General features: G+C 38.5%; 1 protein-coding gene across 9 annotated transcripts in view; it reads right to left on the reverse strand.

Moving 5' to 3' along the window:
• Positions 1–2,841: 2,841 nt before the first annotated feature.
• Positions 2,842–10,000, reverse strand: part of LOC128686160 (serine dehydratase-like) — a 38,242-nt gene continuing 31,083 nt past the window's right edge. For all 9 annotated transcript variants that reach the window (XM_053772908.2, XM_053772903.2, XM_053772910.2 and 6 more), the window contains exons 7-8: positions 8,463–8,587; positions 2,842–3,374 (exon numbers count right to left, since the gene is read on the reverse strand). In XM_053772908.2, the coding sequence (XP_053628883.1) occupies positions 3,178–3,374; positions 8,463–8,587 (322 nt within the window). In that variant the 3' untranslated portion in view covers positions 2,842–3,177. The remainder of the gene's footprint in view (positions 3,375–8,462; positions 8,588–10,000) is intronic.

Raw genomic sequence — 10,000 nt, forward strand, 5'->3', positions numbered from 1 at the left:
TACTATGCAATACAGTACTGAACATTAAAATGGTATGAAATACCGACAGGTTGTTAGGTAAGACACATATGCAACAGTTAGGTATCTTTATTATGAAACGTTTCGCCTACACAGTAGGCTTTTTCAGTAGGCCACTAGTGGCCTACGTCTCACCTCTTGGCGCTATAAAAAGCTCCATTCTGTCATTTCATCTCCATATTGTTTCATACTATGGAACAATGCTCTTCTCCAGACTGAGGGACTGACCACCTCAAAACTTTAAGGGTGATGGACTGATTACATCGTCTTCAAGTATCTTCTGCTTCTATCAACTTTTCTGTACTTGACTGAAGAAGCCTACTGTGTAGGCGAAACGTTTCATAATAAAGATACCTAACTGTTGCATATGTGTCTTACCTAACAATACAGTACTGATTAATGTATTATACAATATGTGTTTTAAAGTAATGCATTCCAACAATACTACAAGTGCTTATTTTCTGCTCATTACTTTTAATTGCAATATCTGAATGATGTATGTCACGTGTGCCCCACATCTAACCATATCTAAAATCTTCATTTTCTTCAATACCATCATAAATTCATGCTTATTCTTCTTGTAGCCTCAAGCTTTACAAGTGTTCTTAAGGTTATATCTAGAGACAAGCTGGGGTGATAAAATACAGTAATCTATCCAAAATCATTTGATAAATACAAAGTGCATGAGATAGACAATGCTCCTAGAAAGCAACTGTAGCTGTGCTTAAACAAACACTCTTGAGCCTTAGGCCCTACTATCCAACTTGGGTCAGATGAAAAATATTCAACAGTACACATGATTTTGTGATTAAACTGATTCTATGGAAACTCACGGTATGTAGTAACAATATTTTGTGCCTTAGTAATTCTGTAATGCTTTACAGTGCATAATATCAAGATTCATTCCTCACTATCAAATTTCTTTGGTTGGACTTTTGGAATGTTGTTGCAAGAACATCAGACAATGTGAGGTTGCACTGTAAAAAGATTTACTATATAGTATTTGCTGTGGGTCATCTGTTGTACCAGTTGATATCTTATACATTTCATGGCACAATTTTCTAATTTATAATACATAGTGATGAGGGAAATTATCCTACCTTACATTCCTTGTTCTCTTGCTTATTTTTATAGGAGTTTCTGGACATGGTAATGTGACTGCTGAGCAGTAGATGGCTGTGAGTCATCCATTTGTATTTTATCAGCTGATGACTGTGGGTCATCTATTCAGGCTTGTAGGGCCATCACATATATGTTGTATTGAGCCAGAGTCAGCAGTTGGCTTTTCCCCAGGCCATAAAAATCTCTAAACAGAAACATATGTAGACTTCCTGTAGACTTGGAACAAATTTCTCTCCTCCCATATGGAATCACATAGAGAAAAGGCAAGCTGTCATCTCTCCCATCCTCTACTGTAAATTTGATGGCTGGGTCTAAGCTATTAATAGTTTTCTGGGTGTCTTTTATTTTAAGCTTTCTTGACACAATGACCAAGATGTAAGATGAGATTGCTTTGTCAAGATTGATTTCAAATCCATGGACCCCAAAGGATTTTGTCTTGTATTTTCAAAGTCCATTAAATCAAGAGTTTGCATACTAGGAATGTTTGGTATGCTGTGGCTTGATTCCAAATGTTCAAATATCTAAATTAGCTTAGACTACACTAATTGGTAAGCCACTGTGAATCCAAGTTATTGTGTGTACATTGAAGCCAAAACAGTTGAAATTCATGAATAGCTGTATTAGGTCAATAAAGTCTCAGCTTATAGGATGGTTCAAATTATCATTTATTTTGAGGATGGTGAGATTTAAAGCTTCATCTGTGATGGTGGTGTGAACAGAGATGTTCGTCAAAACTTGCAAGCCTTTTATTCTTGATGTTGTAATCCTTAATGTGATTTAAAAGATTCCCCATAAGTGTTTTAGGTGTGCTAGGCTGATCTTATCTAACAGTTTGGTAAAGTGTTTAACCAGGATTCCTGCTAGTCTGTGAGAGGCAGTGCCAATCCCTGAAGAGATGGGCCTCAGCAGGACACTGAGCATGCGTGTGTTTTGAGTTGACCATAGAGTCTTGCCACTCAAGGGTTATTGAGAAGCAGGTGCAAGAGTTTCATGCTTCTTCTATCAAGTTCACCCACTTCTGACCTATGCTCACCTCACTTACATGTCCTGTATTACGACTGAAGAAGCCACACATGCCATATTAATTCCTTAATCAGTGCATACACATATCTAACCTAAAGTAGTATACCAACAGTGTTGACTATGCACCTGTGACTGATGTTGACCTATCATTCAATATGGGCGATTGCTCCAACTCCTTCACCTTAAAACAAGATATACTGTGGTGAGAACAAAATCTTATCACTTTTCCAGAAACATATACACAGAGAGATGTACATGTACATGTATATCTCTCGGTGTATATAAAGTTGACTTTAATCATTATTTTTGGTATAAACATATTTTTTATTGGTGATTTACTTGTGAAATGCATCCTTAATGATGCAAGTGCAGTTGACGGGCATTAAACCTGACAAATCAGCAGGCCATCTTCTAAACACAAACCAACTAACCATATTAGTAATATAATAGTATGATTAATATCAGAACTTCTACGGAAAGACTACTGAAAGTTACAAAAGTAAATACTATGTACGTACATTGTGCTGTAGTGCAATATAATCAAAAGATAATGCAAATTCTTTACATTAGTAAAATATGTTGGAAGAAGCTCAGAATACCCATCAGTGTTGGCACAGCATCCAAACTGACTGATTAATAAGCTTCAATGTGTTGAAGAGAAGGTAAATGAAACAGAGGTAATGTTGGATAAATTGTATATATATCTTTTCAGACTTATTATCAAATGCTGCCATATATTTACAATAACATTAGACAACTAGAGCACTTAACTCATAATTATATAAATTTATGTACAAATATACGTTTTTTCTTCAATAAAACCTCATGAATTAAGAAAAAAAAAAAGAATACTTGAATACTGTCATGGGGTTATAGGACCCAATATGTATTTGAAAATCTGAAATGAATATGAATAATATAAAATAAATTCCTACTTAAGAGTGCAGAGGAATAAACTACAGTGGTTAGTTTTTTTCTAAACTAAATTAAAAAAAAAAAAAAGAACTAATACAACTAGGTGGTTAGTATACAAAGCTGATTCTTCCAAGTCATTAGTAAGTCTAGGGTCACAATATTCCCACCACATACCACAAACACAACTGGTCCATCATTGCATATGACATCTTTAGAGATAAATTCTTGAACGATGCCACAATATCCGGCTGCTAACGCTGCTCCACATGCAGGTTCAACAAGCATGTGGTGTTCATCTGAAATATATAAAAACACTGACTTACAGTACAGTATCTACCACTGAAGGACTGCCAGTGAGTACATGAGTGGACAAACCATAGCATCAATGCTAAAGCAGGAATGGGACGTGATAAAATACAGGTTGAGTATCTCTTATCCGAAATTCCAAAGTACAAAAAGCTCTGACATCCAAAACATTTTCTGAGAATCGACATGACACCACAAATGGAAAATTGCAGTCAGCTGTGGGGAGATTCCCAGGCATTGCACAAGTCTCTGCATACCCAGACAGTTGTGACACAATGACCTTGCTTATCCCAGGTGGGTGTGGTTCTGATGCTGTGTTGGCACCAATTTGTCATCAACAGTTGTCACAGCCACTGCATTACTCATTGTGATTACAATGTGTTTTGTGCTTATTTTCTGTTCTGTGGTGCAAAAATAGCAGTAAAAATATCAAGAAGGCCTGCAGATACCCCTTTTGTTAACAGTGATAAGATAAGGAGGAAGTATTTATGTTTATCTATAGCACTCAAGTTGTTGGAGAAACTGGACAGTGGTGTAAGTGTGAAGCATCTTACAGAGAAGTATGGTGCTGGATGACCACCATCTATGACCTGAAGAAACAGAAGGATAAACCATTAAAATTGTATACTGCAAGGGATGAACAGAAGTTCATTTTTAGCATAAAGCTAAAACTGAAGATCTTGATCATATACTGAGAGTGGATTTGTCAGTGGTGCAGTGAACATATGTTGCTTAATGGTATGTTGATCATAAAACAAGCAAAGATCTATCATGATGAGTCAAAAATTGAAGGTAATTATGAATGTTCAACAGGCTGGTTGCAGAAATTTAAGAAAAGGCATTGCATTAAATTTTTAAAGATTTGTGGTTGGTGGTACAGTATCTGCTGATCATGAAGCAACAGAGAAATTTACTGATGAGTTTGCCAAGGTTGTTGTTGATGAAAATCTGATGCCAGAACAAGTCTACAATGCTGATGAAACATCACTGTTTTGGCATTATTACCTCAAGAAAACATTGACTACAGCTGATGAGACAGCCCCATATGAATTAAGAATGCTGAGGACAGAATAACTGTGATGAGATGTGCTAATGGAGCAGGCATGAATAAGTGTAAACTGGCTGTGATAGGCAAAAGTGTGCATGATCACTGTTTTAAAGGAATCAATTTCTTACCAGTCGATTATTATGCCAACAAAAGGACATGAATCACTAGGAACATCTTTCCTAATTGGTTTCCAAAACTTTTTGTACTAGCAGCTTGTGCTTACTGCAGGGAAGCTGGACTGGATGACAACTGCAACTGTTCTGCTCATCTTCCAGCCGAACTTATCATCAAAAATAACATGTAAGCCACGTACGTTTCCCCAAATGTGACTTCATTAATTCAACCATATCTTTACATCAATGAAGAGTAAATATACAGATTCTTGAACAACGTGTTGGCAGCAGTGAAGAGAGGCATGGGTATGGAAAGTTTCCAAAAGGAAATGCTAACTCTTGGAACACAGTGACTAAAGACACTTGTGTATACCTGGCACAACCTCTGGCCTGCAACTATGTTCAGTGATGATGAACAAGGTGGTGATTCTGAAGAACTCCGTATGTCAGGTGAGAAAAAGATGATTTCAGACCTCCTTACATATGCAAAAGGAATACTTGCTTGCCGGCAGACTCCAGTTGATCACTCAATGGTTGATGATAAAACAGCTGAAATGGTTCTGAATCAAGGAGACTGTGATGATAATAGTGAAGATGAGGATGACATTGTTAACACAGCAGAAAAAGTTTTTATAGATGACTTGGTGAAAATGTGTGATGGGCTTATTAAAGGACCAGCAGAACAAGAAATTATGTCAGTTTACAAAATCAAAGAGAGACTATTACAACAAAAATTCTTGTTAATAAGGCAGATAACACTGGGAGAAATGTTTAAAAAAGCCATCCAGTACAGTGCCTCCTCATCCCTGCTTCTTGGTCCCTCAACTGCTTCTTCTGTAAATGAGACCAGAAGCATTATTGCCTGAAATTTTTTCTCACAGTTTTTATAACATTTACAGGTGTCTGTAATTAAATTAAATGCTCAGTTTCTTTTTACACTTTAAAGAAAACCTTAAAAATAAAATACAGAGTACAGCATCCTTTTAATCAAAACACAGCATCGTAGGTGGAGACCGAGAGCCTGCCATTGTTTGTCATTGTTTATTAATAACTGATGCAGGTACAGCCTTTCCTCGCCTCACTTAACGACAGAGTTCTGTTCCTATGACCACATCAGTAAACAAATTCGTCGGTAAGTGAGGAGCATACTATAATGGTAGTGAGGTTGTGTAACCATCTTTGGTATTGCTTTACTGTCACCTTTGCACCATTTATAACATTTCTGGTATATTTTTAAATGGTTATACAGTAGTGTACTGTACAGTAGGGCCCCACTTTATGGTGTTCCGCTAAAACGGACATTTCAAATTATGACCAAAACTTGCTATATGGCTCCCCCACCTGACTTTCTAATATGGTCACTGCACCCCACCTGGTTTGTTTACATTCTCTGTGAGCTCCGTGACCACTACGTCTTTCCATTATGTCTGGAAACTGTCCCAAATTTCAAGTATTTTAAAGTTATTTCGTGTTTTATATCTTTCTTTCAACACATCAGCGGTATCCCACTGAGGCGGGGTGGCCCAAAAGAAAAAACGAAAGTTTCTCCTTTTACATTTAGTAATATATACAGGAGAAGGGGTTCCTAGCCCATTGCTCCTGGCATTTTAGTCGCATGGCTAATGGAGGAAGAATTCTGTTCCACTTCCCCATGGAGGTAAGAGGAAATAAACAAGAACAAAAACTAGAAAGAAAATAGCAGAAAACCCAGAGGGGTGTGTGTATATATATGCTTGTACATACATGTGTAGTGTGACCTAAGTGTAAGTAGAAGTAGCAAGATGTACCTGAAATCTTGCATGTTTATGAGACAGAACAGAGGGCACCAGCAATCCTACCATCATGTAAAACAATTACAGGCTTTCGTTTTACACTGACTTGGCAGGACGGCAGTACTCTGATAATTATTTCAAGGGTTCTGCAAGGGTAAAAACATTGAGAAATGCTGGCCTAATCCAACTTCAATAGAAGTTCACCTAATTTTTCTCACTATCCAGTCTACTAATATTACATAAGCACTTCAAAATTAATTTTATTACTACCAACCCATGTTTTGCTGCCACGAGTTAATAACTACTACATTAGCAAAGAAGGCACTTCAATACACTGTCATTTTTCCATCCTTTCAACATCATCTTGCTAATCTACTTACATTATGTGCAAAAATGTAAATATTTAAACATTTAAAATAAAAGACCATACTTCATATTTATATTTTCATTTACTCAGCTTTTTAATTAATAAATAAACACTAATAGATTATGGTTAACTTATAAAGTTTGGGAAAAAGACTGGCAGCAGGAATAAATTAGAACATAAACCATATAAACTGCAGTTACTATATAATCCTTTCAAAGAGTCTCACAGTGTTTTGAAAGTTTGTTTTACTGAAACTTTAATTTAGCTGTTATGTAGCATTCTAGATATATCTTTCTAACTTCTTAAATAACATAAGTTAAAACAGGAAATTTCACACATAAAAGCTTGAACTTCATGGAAAAAAAAGGCAATGATTAACAAGATGTACTCAGTTTTGTGGCTTAATGGGTGCATGATGGTAATCATGCATGTTCTCTATTACTATGCCAGGCAAACAGAGTTACTCATTTATATGTTCTCTGCACTAAATTTCATTGCTGCTTGTTAACTAGAGGACGGCATGCAACTTTACATCGTTAATATCTTTTTCACGTTTAATAATTAGCATTTTGTGCTATGAGGTTTCACAAAAAGCTTTTGTAAATTCAGCCTTTTAACACACTGGCTGTCTCCCACCAAAGTAGGGTGACCTGAAAAAAAGAAAACACTTTCACCATCACTGTTCTGCCTGAGGTGCACTGATAGTATATTTCAGATGCCCTTGCAAACTGCAATATCCCCACTCCTCCTTCAGAGTGCAGGCACTGTACTTCCCACCTCCAGGACTCAAGTCTGGCTAACCAGTTTTCCTGAAGCCCTTCATAAATGTTACCATGTTGCCTTGTTCATACTCCAACAGTGCTTCAAGTTATAAAAACCAATTGCCTCCACTTCCTCCTATCTAACAGGCTCGCACACACCTGCTGAATGTCCAAGCTCCTCACATACAAAACCTCCTGTACCCCTCCTCCAATCAACCTTTCCTGGGGTGACCTCCATCATTTATTAAAGGAGGCTGTTGCTAACTTCCTTTTCCTGGAGTATACCTGGAGAGGGTTTTGGGGGTCAATGCCTCCACAGCCTGGTCAGAGACCAAGCCTCATGGTGGATCAGGGTCTGATCAAGCAAGCTGTTATGGGTGGTGACACACTAACATATGAACCACAGCCTGGCTGGTCAGGTACTACTTTAGGTGCCTATCCAGTGCCTTCTTGAAAACAGACAGGGGTCTATTGGTAATCCCCCTTATGTATGCTGGGAGGCAGTTGAACAGTCTTGGGCCCCTGACACTTCTTGTGTTGTCTCTCAATGTACTCATACCCTTGCTTGTCAGTGAGGGAATGTTGCATCTCCTGCCAAGTCTTTTGCTTTTATAGGGAGGGATTTTCATGTGCAAGTTTGGTAAATAAATGATGAATAAATGATAGCATTTGAATGAATGGCCACCAAATGAATGATGACATTTGCATTTCTTTTCTTGTGGGTCACAACACCTCAGTGAAAAAGAGCCAATGCATTAAAATAAAAATCAACATATCTTGCTCAAAAGGTAAATCTCATTACTCAACTGCCCTAAAAAATAAAAGAATTTTGCCTATTTTACCTCAGGCTTTCATACCTCATAAAAGTCAAGACTTCAATATGATCTTCCTTACCTGAATTACAGAATTATGGCAGGAGCTAATGTAGAGGCAAAATGTGAACATTACCATGTACGTATATAACAAAACATATGTATAACATGTACATAACATATGTATATAAGAAAACAAACTCACCAGCAAATTTCATACATGCCACTACTGCTTGCTTATCAGTGATGACATTAGATAATACCTGGATACCTGGCATTAGATCAAACACTCCCTGTGTCACAGATAATGCGCCCAGAGTCTTCGCAATGCTGTAAGAAACAAAATACTTGTAAAATGTGGCAATTATTTTTAACACATCAGCTGTCTCCCACAGAGGCAGGGAAACAAAAAAAAAAAAAAGGGAAAGTGTATCTAATCTATTATATTGTATTTATGGTATAGAGAATACTAAAATCTTTCACACACACACACATACACTCTAAGAAGGCATTTGACACAGTTCCACACAAGAGATTAGTGCAAAAGCTGGAGGACCAGGCAGGGACAATAAGGAAGGCACTACAATAGATCAGGGAATACCAGTCAAGAAGACAAAAGCGAGCCATGGTACGTGGCGAGGTGTCAGAATAGGTGCCTATAACGAGTGGAGCGCCACAGGGATCAGTTCTAGGACCGGTGCTGTTTCTGGTATTTCTCAACGACATGATGAAAGGAATAGACTCCAAAGTGCCCCTGTTTGCAGATGATGTGAATCTGACGAGAAGAATTCAATCGGATGAGGACCAGGCAGGCTGCAGGCCTGGTCCAGCAACTGGCTCCTGGAGTTCAACTCCACCAAGTGCAGTCATGAAGATTTGGGAAGGGCAAAGAAGAAAACAGATGAAGTACAATCTAGGGGGCCAGAGCCTACATACCTCACTCGAGGAAAAGGAACTTGGGGCGAGTATAACATCGGGCACATCTCCCGAGGCGCACATCAACCAAATAACTGCTGCAGCATAAAGGTGCCTGGCAAACCTAAGAACAGCATTCTGACATCTAAACATGGAGTCATTCAGGACCCTGTACACTGTGTACGTTAGGCCCATATTGGAGCATGCAGCACCAGTTTGGAAACCTCACCTAGCCAAGCATGTAAGGAAACTAGAGAAAGTGCAAAGGTTTGCAACAAGACTTGTCCCGGAGCTAAGGGGTATGTCCTACGAGGAGAGGTTAAGGGAAATCGACTTGACAAAACTGGAAGACGAGAGATGGGGGGGGGATACGATAACGACACAAAAATTACTGAGAGGAATCGGCAAGGTGGACAGAGACAAGATGTTCCAGAGATGGTACACAGCAACAAGGGGTCACAGTTAGAAGTTGGAGACTCAGATGAACCACAGGGAAGTTAGGAAATATTTCTTCAGTCACAGAGTTGTCAGGAAGTGGAATAGTCTGGGTAGTGATATAGTGGAGGCAGGATCCATACCTAGCTTTAAGGAGATGTATGATAAAGCTCATGGAGCCGGAAGAGTGACCAAGTAGTGGACAGTGAAGAGGCGGGGCCAGGAGCTGTGACCCGACCCCTGCAACCACAACTAGGTGAGTACGTACGACACACACACTGATTCATGGAAGGCAAATCCTGTGTCACAAACCTTCTGGAGTTTCACAACAAGGTAACAGAAGTAAGACACGAGAGAGAGGGTGGTCGATTGCATTTTCCTGGACTGCAGGAA

The sequence above is a fragment of the Cherax quadricarinatus genome, chromosome 9 (genome assembly GCF_038502225.1).
Source record: "Cherax quadricarinatus isolate ZL_2023a chromosome 9, ASM3850222v1, whole genome shotgun sequence".
In the NCBI taxonomy this organism is placed as follows: Eukaryota; Metazoa; Arthropoda; class Malacostraca; order Decapoda; family Parastacidae; genus Cherax; species Cherax quadricarinatus.